Source organism: Thamnophis sirtalis, unplaced genomic scaffold (assembly GCF_051295495.1).
Source record: "Thamnophis sirtalis isolate CommonGarterSnake01/CBP01778 unplaced genomic scaffold, rThaSir2_p1.2 scaffold_7, whole genome shotgun sequence".
In the NCBI taxonomy this organism is placed as follows: Eukaryota; Metazoa; Chordata; class Lepidosauria; order Squamata; family Natricidae; genus Thamnophis; species Thamnophis sirtalis.
Genome location: NW_028261387.1, coordinates 44,525,471 through 44,552,882, shown reverse-complemented (window position 1 = coordinate 44,552,882; position 27,412 = coordinate 44,525,471). Strand labels below are relative to the sequence as shown.

The 27,412-nt window shown below is 38.8% G+C and overlaps 1 protein-coding gene across 2 annotated transcripts in view; it reads right to left on the bottom strand.

Moving 5' to 3' along the window:
- Positions 1-428: 428 nt before the first annotated feature.
- SORT1 (sortilin 1) overlaps positions 429-27,412 on the bottom strand; it is a 53,651-nt gene continuing 26,667 nt past the window's right edge. For both annotated transcript variants that reach the window (XM_087719874.1, XM_014058312.2), the window contains exons 3-20: positions 26,663-26,736; positions 24,986-25,088; positions 23,505-23,669; positions 18,682-18,755; positions 17,483-17,532; positions 16,210-16,340; positions 14,991-15,135; positions 14,068-14,223; positions 12,395-12,501; positions 11,732-11,834; positions 11,343-11,508; positions 10,115-10,305; positions 8,836-9,025; positions 5,150-5,266; positions 3,075-3,183; positions 2,505-2,611; positions 1,395-1,506; positions 429-1,165 (exon numbers count right to left, since the gene is read on the bottom strand). In XM_087719874.1, coding sequence (XP_087576000.1) covers positions 1,151-1,165; positions 1,395-1,506; positions 2,505-2,611; positions 3,075-3,183; positions 5,150-5,266; positions 8,836-9,025; positions 10,115-10,305; positions 11,343-11,508; positions 11,732-11,834; positions 12,395-12,501; positions 14,068-14,223; positions 14,991-15,135; positions 16,210-16,340; positions 17,483-17,532; positions 18,682-18,755; positions 23,505-23,669; positions 24,986-25,088; positions 26,663-26,736 — 2,115 coding nt within the window. In that variant the 3' untranslated portion in view covers positions 429-1,150. The remainder of the gene's footprint in view (positions 1,166-1,394; positions 1,507-2,504; positions 2,612-3,074; positions 3,184-5,149; positions 5,267-8,835; positions 9,026-10,114; positions 10,306-11,342; positions 11,509-11,731; positions 11,835-12,394; positions 12,502-14,067; positions 14,224-14,990; positions 15,136-16,209; positions 16,341-17,482; positions 17,533-18,681; positions 18,756-23,504; positions 23,670-24,985; positions 25,089-26,662; positions 26,737-27,412) is intronic.

Here is a 27,412-nt window from a genome sequence, read left to right as displayed (position 1 = left end):
CTCAAAGTTGTCTATTGGGGGTCTGGAGTGCTTTCAACTGGTCAACTGGTTTTCTAGTAGATCAGTTTCTAACTAGACTTCAAGACCGTTTGAATTAAATATTGTGAAGATTCAATTTCTATTACTTTCAGAAAATCAAGCATATGATTTCACAAGGTATTATAGCAGCTTAGCTGTACTGATACAGAGGGGCTCATAAATCCACAACAGTAAAATGGTGATGAAGTGGCAAGCACCAATCTATTGCTTTCAAGAAAACAGTGAAAAGGAAAATACTGAAACCTTCATAGTGCTGCCACAAGTAACAAAGGTTTCCTTTAAGGAACTGATCTAATGTATCTAATTTAGTACCTAAAGAGATAACAATTTAAATAACTCTTACTTCTAACAGATCTGTACCGCTTATTTTTAGATTATTTTTTAAAAAAAAAATCTCTTTCCCATCCAGAGGTGTGCGGTTTGTTTTTGAATTTACGGCAGTACACATGCTAATTTCACAGTTCAGTTCCTTGGGATCATAGGATGTTGGGCTGCAGACTTATTTCAAGCCTTGGAGTCATCTTTACAGTACACATCTACCCATTTTGATTACATTTTAGATGAAACAAAAATAAAATGCATTTTGGCACACAGCCCATTGTAATGCTGGTTAATACCCACAATCTCTGACCAGCATCTCATTGCTCTGTTTGCTGGAGTGTTGTTGTGCTAAAGAGCTTCAATGCAATTTTATCACCATGTTGGAGCGCAGTATGTGTTTCCCATTTGGGGATTTGGGAGTTTCTTCCAGCAGCATAGTACATTGTACCTAGTAACGCTAATATTTAGTGAAATCCTTATTTCACAGTCCTATTAGTTCTCCTTTTAGAGCTGGAAAAATCTGATTAAAATAAAATTATATTTAAATTAAACAGCTTTCCTTCTTCATCCCTCAAGAGTTAGAGAACCTTGCCCTCACCCTTTTAAAAAAAATCTAATGCAGTTCTTGCAGCTCTGTTCATTTTAGACATTTGATAGAAGCAAAAGGAATATAGACTCTCTCAGATACGGGGAAGGCATCCATATCGGAAGTAAAATGGACTGTTGGCATTCATGCCCTTCTGTAGCAGCAGCCAAGCCCATGAAGTGTGCAATCTTGGTGAGAACATCACTACTCCAACAAATCCTGAACAGAAAGAAAAAAATAGTATAAATTAATTAGTATTTTGAATTAAGAGTTCTTCTCAAAAAGCTGGCTGTGGTAAATGTGAAGCCAGCCAGTCTCTTATCCCCATTATCCCAGAAAACAGATCATCTTTTTAAACTGACATATGCTAAAACAATATAGAAAGACAATTCACAGTTGTCAGGTTCTCGCCTAACCAAGACTACTTAGAAAGATGCATGCCACTTGCCTCATCAGAATCGTCATGGTAACCAGTTTTATTGGCCCCAGGTACGTCCAGTCCTTCAAAGCCATTCGCTTCTGCATGTTGCTGCAGGACAGAATACCGGTGAACCAGAAATCTAGGAATGTGAAAAACACTGATGAAAAAACTGTTGTACATTCGGTTATATCATTTCAGATTCCTTTAAGAAGTTAAAGTAGAGATCTTTTGAAGGTCTTAATATATCGGCTGCTATTGCTGATGTCAATTTCTTCAGTAAACTATTTTGCAATAACAATAAGCTATAAAAAGTGGAGGGAATAAAACCTTCCAAAATGATAGAAACAGGAACAGTGGTCAGAGAAGTTACTAAGCCTAGAAGTAATCAGTGATTCTCATTATATCAGTGATTCTCCAACTCTGTGACACTAAGTTCTCTCTAAATGATAAGCAATCCTCCATCCCCACGCCATATACAACTAGACAGCAAATCAAACATTTCAGTGATTGGTGGATGTTTCTGACAAATGGCCAAATCTGATCTGAGCTTTATTCCTGATCTGGGTGAACCCCTTGTCTCCAGGCAAACTGAAGAGAATCTTGTCACTGCTCTGATTTTGACTATACAAACCTGTCAGCTTAAAAAAAAACAAAAACCCTTTCTTCCCCACCCGATCCCCAGCTGCTCAGGATGCCCCCCCCCCCTTTCATGCCTCTCATTGATCTAAATCTAAAAGCAGTTTCTTCTAGATTATTCACAGCAGTTTCTTCTAGATTATTCACAGCAGCATCCCCTCATATCTGGAACAATCAGGTGGCTCAAAGGGCCCAGAGGCCTCTTTTCCCCACTGCTTTCATTCAATCACAAATCCCAATTCTGGAAACAAACAAAATCAATGACTTGCTTTGGAGGCAAAAAGAGAGAGAGCGAGTGCAAAAGAGTTTAGCAGCATCACTAACACTCAGTTTATGGAGACACGTATCTTGTTTCTCCCTCATATAAAGATGACATTGCTATTGTGTTTCAGTCTAGTTCTCTTTCTTCCACATCTATGTAACAAAGACAGCATCATATCATCTGTTCCATTTTTCCTCCCCTGCAGCTCTATTTTTGTCATTCTCCACTCTGAGGCTCACCTTCCCCCACAGACGTATTTCTTAATGATGACTACTCCAGCGACAGCAGTGATGAGCATCAAGGCAATTACAGCCAGGATGACTGGAGTAGAGTTAGAAGAGGTATTCTGTAGAAAGAAAGCAGAGAGCTGCCTAAAGCTTTAAGTAACACATTATTAGACACAGGACCACTGTAGTTACAAAGTGCTTCCATAATGATCTTTCTAGCACCTCTCAATTGCTGCTTACCAAAAGGGCCTGCACTCCTGTCTTGAATGCAGCAGATTTAGAAAAGCAAAAAGAAATTGGAAAAAGGTGAAGCCCTTTGCAATTAGATTTCCCTCACTCAAAATGCTAATCAGCAGCTAAACTGCAAAGCAGCTGGTCTCAGCAGCTGATCTCCAAAGCTCATTTATCACAATGACTCCACAAAACTGAGGTTAATAGTATCAGAAAATTTTATGAAAAATACTTCTTAGACATTAATTATTCACTGGCAGTGTCCCCCCCTCCCTCTTTTTAAACTGTGTTATCTCTTATCCACCACAATTATTTCAGGTTTACTTTTCCTTTCTTTTTTGTGTAACATACCAATGGACTTGATCTCAAGTAGTTGCTTGTACACTTTTGTTTCAGATCTGTCTCTTTACGTTTGGGATTCTTTCCACCTACACATTTGTCCCCTGGAATCTTCCGATAGCTGAAAAGCAAAAAGAGTTTCAATAGGTAATTTTATTCAATAGGTGATTTTCTTTTAATGAATGACAGCATCCCAAGCCAGCAAAGATTGCTCATCTATGCCAGTGCCAGTTCAGAACAGGGAAGTTGAACAGTATTTATTTGTCTAATTGACTTTGAATTATCTTGAGCTCTACAACACTCCCCTACAGTCAGCATTATTTTAGGACTAGCCCTTAAAATGATATTTAAACAATTAACATGACGGCATGTAACAGAGGCCCGCAGGCTGGATGCGTCACACACTGGCCACGCCCACGCTCATTTTAGCAAAAGGGCAAAAAGTTGAAATACATCACGTGACGACGTTATGCAGTGAGGTTTGACACCCCTGGCATATAAACAATGAATGTTCTGATCAAGCTCTTTGCTCTCTAAATATTTTGGCAATAGAACTTTTGGGTCAATATAACTTATAAATCAGGAGAGGTTCACCCAGGAAAAGAATCTTCTCCAAACCTCATACCCTCCAAATGTGCTAGGATTAAAACCTTTATTATCACCTCGCCTCAGGAATCCTCCCCAGTGAAGTCAGCCTGTCCAACTGGCCACCTCTTTTGTGTCCTTTGTGGCTGTGGTTTCTCTGGAAGGCCTTTTTTCATGGGCGATTTAGTAGGTCATCCAGTCTATCACAGGACTCAATGGCCTGAGTCACTACCCTATAGAGCTCCAGGGTCTCTTACTAGACCTACCCCCTGGACCATCTCCAGTCCCAAGCCTGTTGGCAAGCTTTTTCAAAGCTTGATGCTGGTAAACTAGCCTGGTTAACACAGGTTATCTCGCACTAGGTCTTCCTAGTTTTGAGCTGTCTTAGCTGTATCTTTTCCAACTGTTGGAACATCGACACACCTAGCTGTCTGTTGCTTCCTTCTGGCTTCAATCTGCTTAACTTCCATCTTTTCCAACTCATGTGCTAAAAAGCAATGTTCCTTTTATATTCTCGGTTCAGTGAACTTCAAGTGGCAACTGAAACTCCTTCATCTCTCACTCACATTTCTATCTTTTCTCATATACACACAGAGTTAGGCTGTACATTCTCCCTTTAAGCAGGATCCAATCCAAGCGGTTTAGTGTTTTGGGAGGTAAAGTTTGTATACAAATGAAGGTAAATATAAGTGTCCCAGGATAATGTGGCATCCCCGGGACCAGAGGTTTAGTCTTCCGAGCTTTTGAACTAGTGCTGGAACCCATTCTCAGAGAACTTCTCTCTTACCAAAGTCAGACACATTCTGGTGAGAGAAAAATTCCTTGAGGATGAGCTCCAGCATGAGTCTGAAAGTTCAGAAGACCTCTAGTCCCAGTTTGGATCTTACAAAATTATCCTGACACACTTATATTTGCCTTCATTCCTATACAACCTTTATTCCCAAAACAGGTTGGATCATTGAAAGGCAACAGGGAAAGGTCTGCTAAGCATTCCTTTCCAGACTTTGGCCAAACCGTTTCCTATCATCATAGGCATCCCCTGATCCCATGGGATTTTCTCATTGGGCCAGGTTATACTTTGGAGAAGGGAATGCTGTTTAACAGAGCACTGAGACCCTAAAAAACCCAACAGTTTAAACAGTTTATTTTACAAAAGGATCCACAAGACTAAGCCCATCTTTCAATTTCTCCTGCTGGTTAAGGACATCAATTTGCATACTAATGCTAATGCATTAGGACTGTGATGCGAACTCCGCACCCCATTTTTGGTCGCAGGAGGCTTCAGGGAGGCCCGCTAGGCTCAAAATGGGGCACGGGGATGGAGTGCATGCACAGGGTGGAATGCCTGTGTGTGTGTGTGTGTGTGTGTGTGTGTGTGTGTGTGTGTGTGTGTATGCACAGGGCGCGCGGTGTGTGTGTCATGCGTGATTGCATTATGGGTGTGGGCACGCAACGGCAAAATGGTTAGCCATCACTGCATTAGGGTCTTACAAGAAAATTACCCGCTGGTCTTTAACAGCTCTTGCTTCCCATACAAGCAGAACTCCAAGTCATGACCCTTCAGCTCTGGTTGCTCCACACATTCAGACTGGTTTTCTGGGCGGAAATAGCCAAAATCACTAGAAGAAAAATAAATAAACAAATACATAGGGGGAAAAAGCCATAGACTTAATCTGAAACATATATGCATGTTTACACAAATATTTACTGATATTTAGCTTATGTGGAAAGAAGACTGTAAAGATTTTGACTGTTATCATGATACTTGTGGTTATATAAATATCTGCAGGGGGGAGAGGTGGTTATTAAGATGCTTTATCAGGAATGCAATGCATACATACACACCCACATATACACACACGTGCATGCATACCCTTTGAAAATAAGTAATGAAAGGTTTTTCTGTGGCAGGCATTGCAAGCATAGCAAGCAGAGGAGGATACAGAAATGACAGGTGTTCCTGATTTCTGTTAGTCTCTCAGCTATAGTCTTCTATTTGATGGTGCCTTCCCAACTCAGTATGAAGATGGTATTCCTGAATGCCAGATTAGAAAACAAGAAAACTATGGTAACATTCAGGATCTGGCTGTGCACTATTGACCTTACCTAACACGTATTACAGAGATCAGGTTGGTGGAAAAGATGAGGTGAAATTGTCCCTGTTCTCTTTGCCATACTGGTCTGGGGACAAAAAGCCAGAGTTGCTTCAGTTTATAATGACTTCCTTCCCAACAAACTGCCCTGCTTAATAACCTGGGTTTTTTGAATGTTTCTCTTTGAGCAGAAATGACCAGAGCAAAAGGAAGATTTACTTGGTCTACAGAGAGACCTTGCTTAACATTGGTAATTGGGACTGGAATTTTTAGCGCTAAGCATCGTAAAGGACAATGTCATGTGATCACATTGCTTAGCACTAGCAATCCCAGCACTCTCCAATACTGTCATTAAATGAGAATTGTTCATTAAGTGAGTCCCAGGAGCTTTGCAAACAGGCTAGTAAGCAGATAAGGATGGCATGCGTGCTGCGGGGCTGGTGATGGCTGTTGACAGGCAGGGAGAAGATGCACAAATGGCTCACAAGAATACAGTAACTACTGCAGGGGTGAAATTCAGAAGGTTCTGACAGGTTCGGGAAAATCGGTAGCGGAAATTTTGAGTAGTTCGGAGAATCAGCAAATACCTGCCCCAGAGTGGGGCGGGAATGGAGATTTTGCAGTATCATTCCCCTGCCACTCCCATCAAGCCAAGCCCACAGAACCGGCAGTAAAAAAAAATTGAATTTCACCACTGAACTTTGTTAACTCCACAGACAGTTTTTTCTACTTGAGCTTACTGTATTGGAAGTTTCCAGACTGGTGATATCATCATTACTAATGAAGTGGGATGATATCGCCAGTATAGAAACCTCCATACCTTACTTTTTTGTGAGTTATTCAGGATTTCAAACACTAGGCTATCCTGAATTATGCAGGTAGTCCACAACTTACAAAAGCTCGTTCAGCAAGAGCAATAGCACTTAGACTTATATACTGCTTCACAGTGCTTTACAGCCCTCTTGAAGAGGTTTACAGAGTCAGCATATTGCCCCCAACAATCTAGGTCCACATTTTACTTACGAGAGAAGGATGGAAGGCCGAGTAAACCTCGAGCCAGTCAGAATCGAACTCCTACCAGTGAGCTGTGAGTTAGCCTGCAATATCACATTTTAACCACTGCTTCACCACAGCTCTTTTTAGGCGATTTAGTCAAAGTTACAATGGCACTGAAAAAAGTGACTTACGACCACTGCAGCATCCCCATGGTCACGGGATCAAAATTCAGACATTTGGCAACTGACTCATATTTATGATGGTTGCAATGTCCTAGGGTCATGTGATCACCTTTGATAACTTTCTGACAAGCAAAGTCAATGGGGAAGCCAGATTTACTTAACAACCATGTTATTAACTGAACAACTGCTATGATTCACTTAACAACTCTGGCAAGGAAGGTCATAAAACGAGGTAAAACTCACTTAACTGATGTCTCACTTAGCAAACTTTGGGCTCAATTGTGGTCGTAAGTCAAGGACTACCTGCATTTGGCCATGTAGTAGGACATATTCTGAATGGTATTGTTCTGGACATCATTGGGTTCCATTTTTTCATGGACAGCTCATTAGGTGGTGGCAAGTTTTAGTATGATGTAGATAACTTGTTGCCTTCTATATTTTGGATTACAGCTCTCAAAGCGTCTTACTCTTGGCCATGCTGACTTAGGCCATGAACCTATAAAATTTGTAGGGATGAAAGATTTACTAAGAAATGTACAGAGATGGCTCTGAATGCTTTCCTGATTGGGGGAAGCATGTTCCTGTTTTAACAGTTCACGATTCTACTGAAGTCCCAGTCAACTGTTTGAAAAAGGAAATAATGCAATGCAATGATAAAAATATTATCAAAAAAGTTTGCCAATTTTCCAGGAGGTTCATAATGGTAGAGGAAAGCTTGAACAAATTCCAGGAAATCTAAATCACATATTCAGGCCACATACTGCTGCTGTTTTGGGGGTACGATATTCAACAACAGTACTGCATAGCATCTTAGTTCTTGAATGAGCTCCAAGATTCCCTTAATGTTAACTGGTAAACAGTAAGTTTGCCTTATCTTGGTCCTCCCACAACAAACTTTACCTAAGATCACTGATTTCTACATTCATTAGTAATTTAAATAAGAAATCTTGTCCGACCAGTTTACTGATCCCCTAATCTTTTAAGACACAAAAATGGGACACTGTATGAAACAACCAGCCAATTAGTTAGTGCTTAACAGCCTGCTGATTTCTCACTACCATTAGCGTTGTATAACCTGTTTGCAAACATCCAGCTGATAAGCTGGTTAGTAAAGATTCCCATATTTCCAGAGGACACTTTTCTGGCAACTGCCTACTCATTTTCCAGAATAAGCATCTAATTTGTAAATACATTAAATATTTAAGGCACACATGTATATAATTGAATATATTATGTTCATTCACATATAGCATGAATGAAAAATACATGAAAAAATAGGTCTTGTGCCAAAATTAAAGGCATGCTATACATTAGAATTTTAGAACAATTGTATTTACTGTTTGCTGAATCCTACTGCTGTGAAATATACCTTTTTAAAAGAAATATTGGCAAGTGCAGCCATAACTGAGAGCATAAGATCAGGTATTTTGTGCAGAAGCACAAAATAGTGCCATCTCAAACAAACCTATTAATAAAACCTGGTAATCATAACCAGCTTCTAGCACAGCTCTTACTGCTTCCTGTAGTAATCTCTAGTAATCTTTGTGACATACTAAGTCACATTGCTTTCTCTTGTTCACTAGTCACTCATTGGAACAGATTTTGTAGTTTGGACTATAAGCATGTTATGCCATGTCATACACAGAAGATGGCAGTGTTCACGCTTCATTGCTTAATTTTTTAAATTTATTTGAATGTGGTTATTAACGTGATTCTAAAGTACGATGGTTTTTTAATCCAGCCACTGGATTTTAAAAACATGTATAGCTTTGCAAATAGATCAGATTAGACTATGATTTGTTCAGTGCTTAAAACACTCTAGGCATCTAATGAAGTTTCCAAAAGCAACTCATGAAAGCTTATGCCTTGTAGTAAAATTTGTTAACTGGAAAAGGTGCTACAAACACTCTAGCGTACCAAAGAAAGTCATCTAATGTGCAAATGCAGACAGATGGCTGCTTGGTCACAATGTAGTCCCGGCCATTTTTACAAGCAGAGGATTTGCGAAGGCGTCTATATTCCTCCTTGTAGCCCAGTATGCATCCATCTGTGGGGTTATTGGGATTGCTGGAATGAGCCAACCACTTTGTATAGTCCTTTTCTTCACCTGAGGAAAGAATAATGGCCAGATTTCTAAGATTGCCAAAAGAAACTAAAAAGAGTAGTAAGTGTTTTTCCTGACAATTTTCAATTCTTCACAAAGTGTTACAATCAGGTATTACTGGACTCTAAGGGAAATGTGTAGTTTTTCCAGTTGAGAGTTTGCAAAGCTACATCTCATGGACCCTGCATTTGCAATACACACCAATCAACAGGAAGGAATAAAGGGAGAAATCCCCGCTCCCTGTACAATCAATTTAAGGGAACAAAGATGGAGGAAATGTTTTGTAGAATTACATAGTCTAGAGCAGAGGTGTCAAACTCAATTTCATTGAGGGCCACATCAGGATTATGTTTGACCTTGGGGAACCGGGGTGGGCATGGCCAGTTTGACGTCACTCATGTTGGGTGGCCTAAGCGCTCTGCAAGCGAAAACAGACTCCAAGCTCCGTTTTCGGCTGTGATGGCCTCCTGTAATCCTCTGCCAGCAAAGAAGGGGAGGTGCAGGTCACATGCAAGTTGGGCGAGGGGGCTACTGTGGTGTGAAAGCTGAGGAATGGAGACACAATGCAAGGGCTGGGGAGCTGAGGAGTGTGTGGAGGCTGAGCGGAGGAAGGCATGGTGTGGACGGGAGCACAGGGAGGCAGAGGGAAGCAGAGTTTGGCACAATGCTCAGGAAGGCAGAGAGAGAGCCTTATCAGAGCAATGTGTGGTTTTCCTTCCCCGCTTCCTCATTGACTCTGCATGTCAACAGGGAAGATTCCAGATGGTGATTATGTGACTGAGACGTTACAACTGTCATTAAAGTCAAGCTAATTGCCAAGTGTCCAAATCATGCTTACATAACTGTGGGGGTACTGGAAGGGCCAGAACTTTGAGGACCCATTGTAAGTACCACTCATATTGCAACTCTGAATACTCACTGAACAACTGGTTGGTAAGCACGGACTACCCCGTATTCTAATTTTGAAAAGTACCAAATCACCTCTGAATAACATCACAGCTTATACAAGATGTTCTGCCTCTGCTCTTCTGATCTGTAAAGCCATAATAGTGTGTGGCTGCTGCTATTTCCATAAGTAGTAAGCTCACTCACAGTCTCTGCTGAGAAGATCTTGGAAATCAATGGTATATGAGATCCACTGGCGAGATAAGAAGCTCTCTTGAAATCCCCAGATGCTAACATTCATTGATTTTGCTCCAGGTTCTGATGCCAAACCAGTGAAAAAGATGGGTTCCTTGCTGAAAACATAGCTGTGCCAGCACTGCCCTTCATCTGTTGAGAACCTAAAATAAATAATGATTAGAAATTTGGTTTCAAATCCTGGTCCCAGTCTATTTAAAGTAATCAGGCAGCCAATTTAACAACTGATGACTCATCTTATTAGGCCCCAAAAATGTGGAATCATTCAGGAAAACGAAACCCAAACATATATATAAAACAACTGTCTCCCCACTTCTTTTTTTTGGGGGGGGGGGGAAATAATTTCCTCTCAGGAAACAAAGCTCGTTTTTTCCTCAAGAACTCGTGTTTTTACAAGAGTCCAGGTGATCAGTCACTGAGCAACTGGTCAAAGTTGTAAAAAGTTTCTTACGATCCTGATTCAAAGTTCCAGCACTTTTCTCCCTCCCCACCAGTCATGCGATCCCATTTGGAGTGTTCAGCCACTGTCCTGCATTTACAGCAGTTTGCAGCATCCCAAGGACACATAATTGCAATTTAGGGTTTTTGCCATAAACCAATGTTTACTTTGGGTTTCCAACAAAAGTGGTCATTGCAAACAATGAGTTTGCTTAATGACCACAGTCGTTACTTAGTGATAGCGATGTTCACTTAACGACCACCACATTTGCTTAATAACTTCTGCAAAAAAAAGTCATAAAATTGGATCAGTGATCCCAATTAATGATCAGCATTATTTATAGCTGTAATTCTGGACTCAACTACAACCGTAATTCGAGAATTACCTGTATTACCCCAAATTATATGCTCACTGCCACTTCCTTTCTTTTTTGCATCCTTTTTCCTAAGCTTTTTTCTTGGATATAATTCCATGTATATTAATTTCAAATTAAGCCACTTGTTCTGGAGAGTTTGGTTTTGAAATAAGATTATAAATTATCTTGCAATCCTTTTTATCTAAAGCTGGCTCATATCCATTTTCCTATAGTTCATATGTTCTAATTTCAGAGTGATTCAATATGACATTATACCAGAAAAACAATTTCTTTGAACTGATACTTTAACAATAATGTGGAGGTGAGAGGCAAACAGAGAACTTATGTCCTCCCACTAAATGAATATTAGCAAAACTCTTGCATACTTAATCTCTTTGACAACAGGAGTTTGTTCAACAGCCACAATGATGCCCCCAGAGTCCAAGATTGTATAGTGATGGGGACCTTCAAGTGTCCGTGACCAGGTGTAGCCACCATCATCCGAAATGTAAACATCTGGGTTTGTTATTGAGATAGCATCTCCAACACTTCCTGCAACATAAAGCACCATAAATGGTAATTATACCAATTTTCTCACAAAGACCAGTCACACATTGTCAAGTCCTTTTAGTCTCTCACATCCTTTTACAGTGTATCTCTCCCAATTAAGCAGGGAGAAAAAGCAATCTGAAGGTAGTGAAGGAACACAAGGAAAGTCTCTGCTCTTGCACATTATTTCATTACATATTACGTGTGCATAAGATTAATTCATTACCATGAGAAATAATAATTCCAACAGCATTTGGTTCAGTCAGAGGTGCCATAGGTACATTCAGCTTCTGGGAAATGCTATAGGAGGCATGAATGTGAAGGTTGCACTGTAAATATAAGATAATCCAAACAAGAATGAGGGACAAAATACAAGTGCATCATGGATCCAATTTCATCAAACGCAAAGCTAGCATCATTACTCGTCTCAATGCATCTGCCAATATAGAAAACCTTTATTAATGCAAAGCCAAGGAAATCAAAATCTCAAAAGTGAGGCAATTCATTCAGAACCTATACGGTCCAAGAAACTTTCTAATTTTATAGGATCAACCATCTTCTATTGTTTCTTTTGGCTCAATTAAACTCAACTCAGTATACATTTTTCAGCATTCTACTTTCCTTGCAAAATATTCTTAATAATATATTTCACTTTAATGTTAGCCCAAATTCTAGGCATTAATCTGTTTTGCATATGAATTAAAACAACCCCACAAGTCAACGTCCAACTGAGCAATTCCAAAGGCTGCTTAATATATCAATTTTGTTTGTGTAACATCTTAGCATGCCTTGATCGCAGTAAAAGTTAGTCTGGACCTACCTATTTCTTTTGCTTGTCAACATTTATTAGGTTTACACCCCATTTTTACTAATACATTAAAAAACAAACCTCTTCTTTATTTTTGGCTGTTGAGTCACACTTAGCATTTTCTGGTTTCCTCAAGTGTACCCATTCTCCTCCCTCATCAAAGGTAATCACAGACTGAATGGAATTATCTGATTGAAGGAAGAAAAAAGAAAAAAATCCATAACTTTGTCTAATACACTATAATCCTTATAATATCTTCAGAAAACCTAAAATTTGATGGGTTTGTTTGTTTGCGAGTTAGACAACAGTTATCATTCCAAGCATCAAAGAACCATGCTTTGCAAAAAATACTAAAAAGCTTTTTCTCTAGCAACCTGTCAGGTTTTATTTTTCAAAGACAGATTACACTTTAATTAAACTAAAAGCAGAAAATATCTGAAATTTATTCAGGAAAATAAGTAGATACGGAAACTAATCAACAAGCAAACCATCCATTAGGGTCCTGCAAGAAAGAATAATCTTCCTTCAATAATTTCTTTTTACAAGTTTATAATGGCAACACACTGTAGATTCTAGAGTACGTTCTTCTCAGGGACTGATTACGTTGTATGAAAAAGCACTAATTAAGCTAATGTAGCTAATTAAGATGTGAGTGAACTATACTAATATTAGTAGTTATGCAAATTAATTAAGTAAAATGTTGATTATATAAAAAACTGAAGATACATGTTACTTATAGAAAATAGATGGAAATGAAATGATAAATTTGGTTTATTTCTAAAGGGATAAAAAATGACATTCCTTATGTATATAAAAAAATTAAAAGTTGGAAAATATGGGAAGAAAATAATACAGCTAAAATTGGAAATGGCAACATAATGTAAAATGAATTACGTATATCTGAAAATGATAAAGGGAGGAAACCAGACAACACTGTTTACAAAAGAATTTTAAATATGTAATAAAAAAAAAACTTTGTTTGAAAAAAAAAAGCATTTTATATATACTGATTTAAATTGGCACCTAATCATTAATTTTTCAAATGTGGAAGGAAACAAGATAGGACCACGCTTGTTCTGTCTGTGTTACTTATGATATAATAATCATTCCTATGCTTAGAAGCAATTTGACCAATATATGTATTCTGACCTCAAAGTTTCAAATACCAGTTCCTATGCAGAAGTGTTATCTTTCTCCTAGGCGCTGCTTGGAGTGTCCAAGCATGGGTTAACTCCAGCTTGCTGCCCAAGGACTGAGTTCAAAGTTAGTGTAGCCACGCCTCCTGCTCCCTTCAAAGGCTCAATTGGAGATGTAGTTGGGGAGCACCAGTTCTTGGATAGCAAGTTGGACTTTCCAGACAGTCTAGTGTAGCCTCTTTTATTTTTTTGTTTGAGAAGTGTAGGTTTGGAAGCAGAAATTGCTTGCCTTATATCACAGTTTGCCATATCTTCGTTTTATCTTCTTACTTTACACAAGTAATGTAAAAAGTTTTAATTTCAGGCAGAAACTAAATAGTTTTAATCAATATCGCATAAACAATCACTGCCAAAGAGCTAATTTAATTATGGTTAAGAGTTTTATAAAAGTGCTGTTCCACAAGAACATTGTCTAGATATATTACTTAAGAGTGATAGGAGTATTTCTTTCATTCTAAATGAAATTGTATCCAAATATTTTAACCATTCTCTTAGCAGAGTTCAGCAATTCTATAAACTTTCAGTGACAATTAAAGAAATTTAAAAATGAAAACCCACCCTCTGAAAGCACACTGGTAATATAGGTGCCTCGTAGGGAAGTTATATTGGTGAAATCTGTCTCTCCCCCAGTGGTAGTATAGAGATGCCTTTCCAGGGACTTGGAGTATATGATACCTTGATCATCAGAGGTATAAATTGTTCCATGTCCAGTATCTGGGAAAGAAATAGCAAATCGAAAGGAGAAAAACAGCATTTTACAGACGGTGGTTTTAAGTTGCATCATAATTCACCAACAAACTGTAAGTTACTATGGTAGAAAGCTCCTGCATACAATCTGTATTTTAGATCAGCCTAAAACCTATTGCAGTAATAGTACACTAAATGAAGAACTACATGAAGTCTACCTAAGTAAAAAAAAAAAAAAACATGTTCATACAATGTATTTGTTTAAACTGGCGTGGAAAAGAAAGTTGTCAGGTAGCCCACATGTTTGTTTGTTTGTTTGTTTGTTTATGTATGTATGTATGTATGTATGTATATATATATATATATATGTATGTATGTATGTATGTATGTATGTATGTATGTATATGTATATGTATATGTATATGTATATGTATATGTATATGTATGTATGTGTGTGTGTATGTATATATATATACATATACATACATACATACATACATACATACATACATACATACATACATACATATATATATATATATATATATATATATATATATATATATATATATGAAAACTGGGAACAGATTCTCAAAACAACAATTTGTAAATCTGCTGGAAATCTATTTACTATTTGCAATTCAAACACTTTTGTCTTAAGTAAAATCTTTGTGCCTATACAATAACAACAATTTAGAGATCCGTTTTTCTTTTAAAATGCAATTCTGTAACCATAATCAAACAAAATTTGGATATACTGAATGATACATCACCCACTTTGTATTCCCTCTCACCTCCAGGTTCATCTACATGCATGAACACCATGTCATCATTCGCTGCCAAAATAGAGTAAAATTGTTCTTGTCCAACTGAAGGAAGTTGAGCCATGTTCCATGTTTCACCTTCATCTAGTGACACATGGATTCTCCTTGTATTGGTCTAGATAAAGCAAAAATATTTATTTTCTCTAAAAACATCCATATTCATTTATGAGGAAGCTGTTCATAATATGAAACAACTAGAAAATGATTATGATGAGATATTGTTTTTATAAGATATATTTTTTAAAATGTTCCTGTTTATTAAGCAATGACAGAATTTCAAAGAACTTGCACATTAGAGCAGGCTTGCCTTTGAGGGAAAAACAACAAACAGAGAGGGGGCACGAAAAGTGAAGTTCAAGTCCTCTGGGGCTCAGTTGGGCCTCAGGTCTGGTCAGTTCAGACAAGTAAACACCAGTGTGTGCTTGGTGGTGGCCACTAGATGAACAAAGGAGCTTTTGGCAATGGGGATGCTGGAATTATGGTGATGAAAATGATACGTGTGCACTGAGAGTATCTTCTCAACTTCTGTAGAATGGCCTTTGCTTCCTGAATTTGAAAGGGTAGGAGCAGCCATTGGTAGGGTATTGGACATTGAGGCTGAAGGGTGCCAAAATGTATGGATGGAGGAATATATATATATAAAAGAACCTGCAACAGACGGGATACCTGGTAGGAAGATCTGGTAGATAACAGGCTAGCTGTGTGAGGGAGAGCAGGCTACAGACAATAAAGAACAATGATACTGGTTATAAGCTGAAAACATCTGGCAACATCTATGGATCTCATAGCCAAGCATGATACTTGGGTTGTAATTGGAAAACTCATGCATATGATGTTGTAAATCTTGGGAGGAACAAAAATATTGATGCAGGCCAGGAGAGAGGAAGAACCAGACCAAATTGCTTGGTGCTATTTCTCCAATCTTTCCCCAAGGCTAGTCAAGTATTTGTCTCCTTTCCACTCACAGCAACCAGTGAAGTATTTTTCCATCAGCATATGCACCACTGGAAGAACTATGAATAGGGTTTTTTGGGGGGGGGGGGTTGTTTGTTGTTTTGGGCTTCTCTCAATATCTCAATGGCTCACAGTTTGTGGACATTGCATTAAAGGAAAGAAAGAAAAAGCATGATACAAATGAAGGCACCAAGTCTATAGAAACACAAAAGAAGCCCAAGAATGATTTTCTTACTTTTTCTATCATCACAGATGCAAAAAGAAAGCGACCACCTAGGCCAAAGGAGTAGATGTTGTTGCCTATGGACTTGAATGTCTTTCCAAAGTCTTTAGTTTTCTTTAACTCCAATAATCCGATATCAGTTTCTTCGGAAGAGAAGTAGATGCATTAAGATCGCTCCATTTAAAAAAACAGATCATTCCCTCCATGACATGCTAAAGAAACACACTAATCTCATCCCAACCTTGTGTAGTAACCCAGCCTGCATACTGAACAAGAGCATCTGAAGAAATAATTCCTATACGTAGACTTCCATTTTGCAGGCATCCACATCAGGATGGAAACATCAGGATGGAAAACTAAATTTCCTCAAAAACAGAGGGCTACAGGTGGGTCAATACTTGAAGACCTCTTTACATCAAAAATGCAGTTCATTCATATTTATATACAGGTTTTCCAACTGTTCATTCACATAAGACAGCATTTTATATCTGACTGTAATAAGAAGGTTCTTTTATTGCTCACCATCACTCATGAACAGGTTCAATTCTACATTTTTTAGTTCAAAAAGAATTAGCTACTTAAATTTCCTCTGTTACATTTCATGCAATAATTATTGCAATATGTCATGGGAAGGTTGGGAAAATTAATTACTGCTATCTTGATTATAGTTTCAGTGATACAATAGTGGTGTTTTTTTCAATATGGCTAGTCAGATTTATATTTGTTCTTATCTTCATATTTATAAAAACTTTAAGTGTTATTCATAAGTAGTTTGGAAAAGGGGAAACGTAAAAACCCAGGGTCATGTGTCAAATTCCTTTCCTCTAAAACTTACTTCAATATATTCCTTTCCTCTAAAACTTACTTCAAAAGTTAATTTTATGTCATTTAAAGGCAATAAATACCTATTTACTAGGCAAAAGTTCTGTAAATTGGAAATGCAGAAGCAGTAGAAAAGGTTAATTAAAAAAAGAGAGAAAGAAGGGGAAAAACAGATTTACTGTAACTCCTAAAAGACAAACTCCTGTTTCACAAGACCGTGACTTCTTATAATTACAATTTTTTATGGCTGTATCTGAGGGAAAAGATTCCAAACATTGATTACAAATATATAGATATAGCCAGAATATGATTTTCCCACATTAAAATAACTGCAGGTGAATAAGCTATGGTCAAGACTTCTTGAGGCTGTGAACTCAAAGAAAAGAATTTGTAAAAATCTGCAAAAAAAAAAAAAAAGTTCTAAACTGAAGTGGCTCTCTTTATTATGCTAAGAATTACTTACTACAAGAGCCATTCAGGTAGGTAGTAAAGAAGATGGTTCCACCAGAACCCCTAGGAAAGATCAAGAGAATATAATTAGTATAATGGTAAAAAGCCTGTAGGCTAACTAAACAACTGGGACTTCAATTCTATGGAATGACTTCATATATAATGTTAAATTATGGCTTCACTATGATTTATTAAATAACCTACAATTAACCAGATTCTGCTACTACACTGGGTTAAGCGACAAAACTTTGTGTAGTTAATTACATAGAAACCACTAAATCAAAATCAGATCAGAATGGTGTGAAAGTATTATCTTAATTTCAGTAGAGAGAAGTTTTCCAGTTGTTTTGAAATTCAATTTCAGGAATACTGTACTGTAACCCCAAAATATGGACATTTCAGTTCTCTGAATGTTCAATAAATTGGTTGGAGAATTATGAGGGATTTAGTACATATATATGTAGGGTATCAGTTTGGGCAACATCATGTCTACAGAGATGATTTGTCACAAACTGTATGATGATTTGTCACAAGCGAAGATTTTTGAGAGCTAAAAATGTATCAAGTGACAGAAGAAGCATTAGGATTGTATGAAATCCATAGATAAACCTCACTGAAAGTAACAGTCACGCTCTAATAAGGAATTCACTTCTATATAAATTAGACTACTGGTTTATCATTATGCTAATAAGCCACAACTTACCAAGGTCTTATCTAAAAGTTTTTTCTCGTTTATGTAATATATTTTTATTTGGAAATGTTAGTTCCAAATCTGACTCTCCCAGGTTGTGGTCTGTGGTCATCTCCCCAGCTGTTTTATATCTACTCATTAAATTACCCTGGTATACTCAAGATGAAAATTAGGAAAAGCAATGCATTTTAATTTAACAGTTACAAAATTGGTGGTTCTTGCTATGTACACAAAATGTTGAAATAATGTAAAATACTAATACATACAAGTTATTTTTCTAAAACCATATGCTATAATTGTGATCCTAAATAAAATTTTTCATTACTTGTTGCAACTGAGAAAATAATATTAGGCATTTTCTCAACAGCTTTCTTCATGTTTTTACAAACTATCAGATAGAGCACCTTTAATAGACACTTAAATTATGTTAATATACATTAAACCTTCAATATACATTTAAGCTACTTTAATAAATATTAAACTATCAGTTCTCCCTGGATAGCATTCATTAAGAAATTTACCATTTGGCCAAGCAAACATCTTTGTGGATTTCTTTCCATTTCTCACCAAATGTCTTTGATATCCACAAGCTACCCTGGAACATTTAGAAAGAGTTGATTATTATTGATTAATTATATTCAAGTGACTGGCACTTAATAAAAGAAAAAAAATCCATAATAAAGTTACACATGTTTATGTTTATAATGTATGGATTAATCTGGAACCTAATCTGAGCAATTTATTAAAAATTGCTGATGTAAAACAATCAATGAAGTAAATGAAGATTAACAGAAAGCAAAAAAGGAAACACTTAAAAATCATTTTATAATAAGAAAAATATATTAAGTCACTAGACCAAAAGTAAGATTGAGAAGAGGAATCATATCTGCAATAGCAACTGAATTTCAGTAGGAGAAGGCGAGAGAGAGATCTCTCTTAGTGGGCACGCCAAAGAACATGGCCTCAGTAAAGGTCAAATTTGTTGAACACAAAGAATAGCTAGGTGGATCTTTTGAAAATGTTATTTTAACATTGTGGACCTAATTGTACCATTGAAAGTCCAGAACCAGCACTTTGAAATGTGCTCAGAAACAGAAGAGAAACTAGTTAAAATCTAGAAATAAAAATAATTTGCATAACCCTGAAAACCAGCCCTTCCCAGCCATGGCCCTATCATTCTGGACCAACCAAAGCTTATTTAATATACCATATTTTCCAGAGTATAAGATGCACTTTTTCCCCTCAAAAAAGAGGTTGAAAATCTGGGTGTGACTTGTACACTGAATACAGCATTTTTTGCATCCCGAAACCCCCGCCCCTTTCACCAAAATGGCCATGCATAGCCTTTAGGAGGCTTTCAGAGTGCCCCTGGGGTCTGGGGAGAGCAGAAATGAGCAGAAAATGGGCCATTTTTTGTCCAATGTTGCCCACCCCCAGGCCCCAGGAGCACTCTATAAGCTTCCTAAATGCTATGCATGCCCTTTTTTTTTTTGACAAAAAAAGGACCATTTTTTTGCTCATTGGGGGGGGCACCCCCCAGGAGCACTCTACAAGTCTCCTAAAGGCTATGCATCAGGGGTGGGTTCCAAAAATTGTTCAAACCTACTCTGTGGGCGTAGCCTCCTTTGTGGGAGTGGCTTGCCGCCCATGTGACCAGATGGGAGTGGCCTGCCACCCATGTGACCTGGTGGGAGTGGCCAAGACGATGTTATTACTAGATATTACTACTTACTAGATATTATTAATATTACTAGATCATTATTAATGTGTAGATAACTGCGGGACATTACACACACACACACACACACACACACAAACTATGACAGTGCTAGGAAAACACCAAATAAATAAGAATCCCCCCCCCAAAAAAAAGACTGTCAATGAAACCAGTTTTTTTTTCTAAGCCTAAGGACAGGAAAGACAAAGTCACTGGAATTAAAACCATCAAGGCAATGTGGAAAATTATAAAGGACAGGCACTCACAGAACCATCAACCACCTCAGAATTACCTAAACAAGGAGGGTGAAACACACTGCCTTGCAACAAACCTGGCCTGCCCATAGAAAAGCAGCCACTTTGAGACACATAAACCTGGTCTGAACACTTAAAAGCAACATATTGCATCACAAACAAAACATTTGCAAAAAGGAATAACATTTCTTGTAATAAACATTCTATAAAAAATAAATAAAAATTCCCTAAAGTAATTAAAACCACCACGTTCAGAGAATACCAAAGGACCCCACAGTCCTCTCCCTCCTTATCTTTTTCTTTTTTGTCCTAACTTTCTCCTCCTTCCCCCCCCCCCAACCCCACTCCCTTCTAGCACTGATGATGATGTTACCAAATTAGGAGTGCTGGAGAGGAGCTCTCACAGGCACAATCTATCTGCAGCCGTAAATGACTGCAAGCAGCAGCTTCAGGCACCTGCTCGCAGCTAACATTTGGGCGTTTGGGAGCGGAGGTGACGGCAGCGGAAGCGGGCACAGATGGGATGTCCCCGCTTGCTGAATAGAAGGAGGCAGGGGGATGCGTTGTTTCAGGGCGCCCCGGGCACCAGCTCCTCTGAGTGCAGCCCATTCCCCCTCCCAAGAAGTCCATTTTCTTTTTAAAAATGCCTCTGCAGACGATCTTGAAAACCTGCGAGGTTGCTTTGGGAGGGGGAAGACAGGCAGCATTCCCCCCACCCCATCCCTGGTTGCCTGCAGCCTCGGAGCCTTCCGCAACTTGCACAGTAAAGGCAATTAAGAACTTCTCTCGCTCGTGAGATTTTCTTTACTGTGCAAAGGCTTGCTTTAAGGCTGCAGGCTCCGAGGCTGCAGGCACCCCAGGAGGGGGGCAGGGGGAAATGCTGCCCATCTGTCCCCTTCCAAAGCAACCTTGTAGGTTTTCAAGATCATCCGGAGAGGCGTTTTTTAAAAAGAAAATCCTGAAAAGCCACAAGATTTGGAGAGACGGGCAGCTGGTCTTTTTTTGGGGGGGGGGGGAATCCCCAGTACCAGGACCGCAACCCACCAGTTCTTCTGAGTGCAGCCCATTCCCCCTCCCAAGAAGACCATTTTCTTTTTAAAAATGCCTCTGCAGACGATCTTGAAAACCTGCGAGGTTGCTTTGGGAGGGGGGAAACGGCAGTATTCCCCCCACCGCATCCCTGGTTGCCTGCAGCCTCAGAGCCTTCCGCAACTTGCACAGTAAAGGCAATTAAGAACTTCTCTCGCTCGTGAGATTTTCTTTACTGTGCAAAGGCTTGCTTTAAGGCTGCAGGCTCCAAGGCTGCAGGCACCCCGGGAGGGGGACAGGGGGAAATGCTGCCCATCTGTCCCCTTCCAAAGCAACCTTGCAGGTTTTCAAGATCATCCGGAGAGGCGTTTTTTAAAAAGAAAAACCCTGCAGGCACCCAGCGACCGGGGCCAGGAGTGGTACCGGCGTTTCCGGAAGTTAATTATTTCTGGGTTCACCGACCATCCGGTTCGCGCGAACCGGGGCGATCCAGGAGGAACTCACCCCTGCTATGCTTGCTCTTTTTTTAAAAAAATGGGCCCATTTTCATGAAAAACAGGCCATTTCTGCGAGGTCTGCAGAGTGCAAAAACTTTTTTTTAAAAAAAATTGTCTCTTCAAAATCCTGGTGTGTCTTATACTCCGAAAAATACAGTAAGTCTATCAATTTAAATTGGCCAAAGAAGCTTAATCATACTTTAATCAAATGTATAATGTTCTACAATCCTCAAAAAAAAAAAGACTTGTTCATCATTAATTCTCCAAAGGAGCCACACCACAATCTTGGTTTGCTATAGAAGATCCCTGCCATCACTACCTCAGACTTCCAACTCCCACTGCCAACACTGCACTGACACTATGCCCCACCATCACCATCAACACACTGATGCCGATTCTGATGAAACCCAAGAAACTGCCATCAACACTGCCAATAACACAAACTAGATTGAGATGGCCATGGGCCAGATGTGGCCCACAGACCATAAAACGTCCAAGTTTAATCTAGACCAGCGATGGCGAATCTTTTTTGGCTCGCATGCCATAAGGGGAGAAGAGCAGGGAGGTCGTACACGGGCGTGCCATTCCCATAATGCAATGTGCGACCCCCCCCAGTGTGCATGCGCGCATGAGAGGTGCTCCCCCCCCATTTTTTGCATGCTTTTTTCGCCATCCCCAGAGGCTTTATAGGAGCCTGGGGAGGGTGAAAACAGCCTACACCCCCCCCCCCCGACGGCCTCTGGAGACTTCAGGGACCTTCACAAGGCTTCCCTGGAGCCTCCAGAGGGCTTAAACCAGCCCTACGAGCAAACCGGAAATGACTTCCGGTTTGCTCATAGGGCCTATTTAAGCCCTCCGGAAGCTTCAGGGAAGCCTCCTGAAGGTTCCTGAAGCCTTCGGAGAGCTTAAACCGACCCTCCAAGCAAACTGGAAGTCTGTTCCCAAACTTCTGGTTTGCCCATAGGGCCTCTTTTTGCGCTCCGGAGGCTTCAGGAAAGCTCCTGAAGCCTCCGGAAGGCCTCCAGGGGGAGGGGAAGGCATTTTTCACTCTCCCCAGGCTTCTATAAAGCCTCTGGAGCCTGGGGAGGGCAAAAAATGGCTTTAAAAAAGGCTGAATTCAGCTGGCCAGTGCGTGTATGCGCGCTGACCAACTGACAGGGCAACGCATCGCATGCCCTGACAAATGGCTCTGCATGCCACCTGTGGCGTGCGTGCCATAGGTTCGCTATCCCAGATCTAGACAAATCCCTATTTGTTAGCCCCACCTTCCTCGTGGAATTGATGTTCTAAAGGCAAAATAAATAAAAATGTTCCTTGAGCTCCATAAGGAAAAGCAGAATATAAATACAGGTAACTCTTGATTAACAACAGCAGTTGGTACCTGAATTTTGATTTCAGATGTAAAACATAACCACATCACTCAGTGACAACAGTCTCTGCAAATTTACTCAGCAATTTGCAACTTCCCCTGCTGGTTTCCCCACTGACCTTTAGAATAAATCATTAGGAAAGGTTGCAAATTTCGATCATATGATCATGGGGTGCTGCAACCAGTCCTAATTGCAAGCCAGTTAGCAAATGGCCAGATTGCAATCATATGACTGCAAAGATGGCCAGAACAGGTCACAATCACAATTTATTTAGTGCTGCTCTAATATCTGAATAATCATCAGTAAATCTAGAAAACACATATTTTTCTAGATAAAAATTTTAACTATAAGTAGTCATTCAAAATCATTCCTGCCCTCCCACCCCACCCACAAATATACTACATTTTAGATTACAAGATCACAATTTCAATTGCCACACCAATGATGATATCTCCATTCCCTTTCTCCAAATCTTACCTCAGTACTGAGGGTCAATAACAAATCAGAACTCTGAGGGTGATAAATTATTTGTGTTAAAGGATGGAAAGGAAGATCTGTTAGTACAAAATTCTTTGCAAAATCAGACGATCGGAAGATTCTTCCACTATGGTATGGTCCAGATCTATCCCCAGTCAGTATCACCTAGACAGATAGAAAAGTAAAGATGAGAATCATCTTCCAAACGTTCATACAGGAGCTCATCTGCATGGCCAGTTTATGATGTGTTGAAATTAGTATGTCTGAATCCATATTTGGAATAGTTTTTAGAAGGACAAAATAACTCCCTGAAAAAAACCAAAAATATACATTTGTAGTATTAGAAATCCTAAGGTAATGCAAGACACTGGATTTATGGCTTTTGTGTTGACAAAAGGAACTGCTTTGCTATGCCACAAAAGGATTTTATGAAATCCATTCCGGAAATCTCTAAAGAATTAAACTATTCCTGCTTATCCCTCTAATAGAAATGTCATGGAAAGAAACATCTTATCCGTAATATATTCATGGACAGCCTCAATAATGTAGGATGAAACTGCATTAGGAGCAAAAATGTTTATTTAGTTCTGGAAGCAAACTAATGGCAATAATTTAAAATTCAGTACAAGTTAGAGAAACCACAACCATAACCCTATCTCCCCACTAATAACAGACAAGTCCTATACAATGTGCAGCATTAAAACAATTTTCAGCAAGAAAGGAAAGAAGAATTAGATGATACTAGCCTGCTCTAACAAGTAAGGAAGTGAGGTTGCATTGCAGAGCTGCCCAATTTTCTTCAGGTCAAGGGCTCCTCAGATAAACACAATCCAAAGTGGAAAGTGATAGTTAGGAATCAAAAAAACCTTAAGGAACACAGTTTGCTCAAACCTTCCTATGACCTTTTAAAAGCCAAGTAAAAGTCAATATTTTGGGCCCTATTCATTAGGTTCATGAAGACATGGTGCCATAGTGCTTAGAATGCAGTATTGCAGGTTAACTTTGCTCACTGCCAGGAATTCGATTCGTTTGATCCTGACTTGCTCATAGTTGATTCAGCCTTCCATCCTTCCCAGGACGATAAAATGAGGACCCAGATTGTTCGGCCAAATATACTGACTCTGTAAACTGCTTAGAGAGTGCTGTAAAACAGTGAAGTTGTATGTAAATCTAATTGCTATTGCTATTGCTACTCAGTAGATGATCATAGGCTAGGAATGAGCCCGGTCAGTTTTTTGCACTACTGCTCTAGAATGCTTTGGCAAGTAGCAACCACTGGAAAACTAGTAATAAATTTAAATTCACTTAGGTTCCAACTATGTTAACAGCTCAAGTACCACCTTAAAACAATTCTCCAATACTAAGCTAAATTATTAAAATGCAGCCAGTTTAGACCCTTCATCTCAAGACTTCCATTTTTATCACAAAGAATAGGGCTAACAAACTGTCTAGATTGTACTGTAATAACCAATTGTTCCTACCTTCCCTGAATTCTCTGGCCCAATAGCCATTCCAAACTCTGTTCTGATGAAAGTGTTGTTAATGAGGTCTGTAATGTCTGTGAAAGTTTTCCCATAATCTTCACTAAGATAAAAGGGAGAAAAAAGACACAGTAAGGACAATAATTACCTAAACAATTTGAAGTAATCATTTGTCTTAATGATGCAATAAGACAGCTTGAAATCATTTGTCTTATTGATGCAATAAAATAAATATCAAAAAGAACTGGAAAAATGGAAAAGTTAACAACGTTAAAATCACTTAAGAGGTTTTCTGTTGCATGATTTAGTTCAATGATGAAATATGTACACAATAATAGAATGTGCACAAATATAAGTATATAAAAAACACATTGCAGTGAAAACTATCCTTTACACAGATATAGCTATTACACTTTATCATATAAAATAGCTCCCATGTTTTAAAATTTCTCTCTTTCATATAATCGCCAAAATAGTTAACACAATTAAAAATTAAAATAGTTAACACAATTAAAAATTAAAATAGTCAATTAAACTATAAAATACGCTATTAAGAATCCATAAATCTGTACCTACTCTAGAAGTAGGGACCATAATCATAAATGGCATGTTCTACTAAACCTCTAAGCCTAAGGAACAGAATTGATTTAGCTTGAAATTTGAAAAATAATATTAGCAGCATTGATGATTCTGTCAAAGAAGGGTTTTCACAACTGGTGCTCTCACATAGCTAGTAGAATCTACAAAGTAACTGTTGCATGCAAGATTCCATTTTAGGATTGTGCTAGAGCAGTGTTTCTCAGTCTCCACAATTTTAAGAGGTGTGGACTTCAACTCCCAGCACTGGCTGGGGAATATTGGGAATTGAAGTCCATATTTTAAAATTGTGGAGACTGAGAAACAATGCTCTGGAGAAATAGGGCTTTCTCGATTCTTTCTTTTCCCATTCCATAGAGAATCTTAATTAACCTATGACCAGCTATGATCTGCCTGCTATGATCTATAGCTATGACTATGATCTGCCTGCTGGATTCTTGAAGTTGGTAGCAAGCTACCACTGTACAGCATGCCTAACCTTGGCAGGAGCAACTCTTTTCTAAAAGGACTACCTCTTCAGGCTTCACCTTTCTGGTGCAACTTGTTCTACATAACAACTGAAAAATGGAAAAGCAGGAACAGTCAGCCACACCAAAGCAAATATTGAAGGAAAAAGACTAAACCAATATTTCTTGTTTCCACCTGAGAAAATATAGCTGTAATCCTAGCATGAAACATATGGAATGTTAATAGGCAGGTGAGGCCTTTACCTTATCTCAAAGTTTTATTACCTATACTAGTGGTCAAAGGGGGGGCTGCTTCCGAAGGATTTACAACAGGCAGAGAAAGTAGATGGATTATATTTGACAATCTATTATGATAAAAATTATCCTGGGTCAACGTGTTCCTATTTCAATGAAAACAGGTTTATACTGCCATTGTTTAAAAGTTAATCATGGAAAACTATATGTATTTATTTACAGGAAAACAGCTTTTGAAAGATACAGGTCACCAAGCACTTTATGGATGGAACCAGAGAAGGCTGTTGTAGCAATTGGGCATAGAAGCAATACTGACTTTAAAAAGAAAATAATAATAATAAATATCTATTACGTAGAACTATAGACAATTATAACATACCTTCGGTATAATTTGGATTGCCCAAAGCTCATGATCACTAGGGGAAGCTGGAAAGTAGTCAATACAAGAATAACCTGGAAACAGAAAGTGGAAAAGTTATTTAGCTCAGATAGTCCAAGGAAACAACCTTGTCTTAATGTTATTTAACTATTCTAATAGAGTTTAATTACTATTATAGCTGCTACATAGCAAAGATAACAAAAGGGTTCTGGCTAACATATGTTGTGGCTCGGTAGGAGCCTTTGGAGCTGCTATCAGACTGACACAGAAACCTACTGTGAGTGGTTTCAGGATGCTCACAGGAGAAGATAACAAGCAGCTGGGACTCGTTAAGGATCTCCTCCTGTGGATAAAAGACTGATGGTGCCACGCCTTAGTTGCAGACGTCAACGTCGTTCGTTGGTTCCGTTCCTGTTCTAGTTCGTGTTCATGATTCAAGAAGCACTTGGATAAGTGATTTGCTTTATGTAAACCTGGTTTGCTGTGAGAGTTTGTTTTTGCATTTGCTGTGTAACTTTTTGCCAGAGAATTTATCTATGTTTATTTTGGGTTCACAGCCAGCAAAAGCCGGGACTGATAAAGACATTCCTTTGCAAGTTGGTGTGGCTGTCATTTCTGAACGAGCAAAGAGGGGGGTCAGAACAGTTTGACTTCTGCCACGACAAACCTCCATTCATAAAATTATGGAGCAACTTTACGCTGAGAACACCAGACTGGCCCAGCAAATAACAGTATTGGCTGAGCAAATTT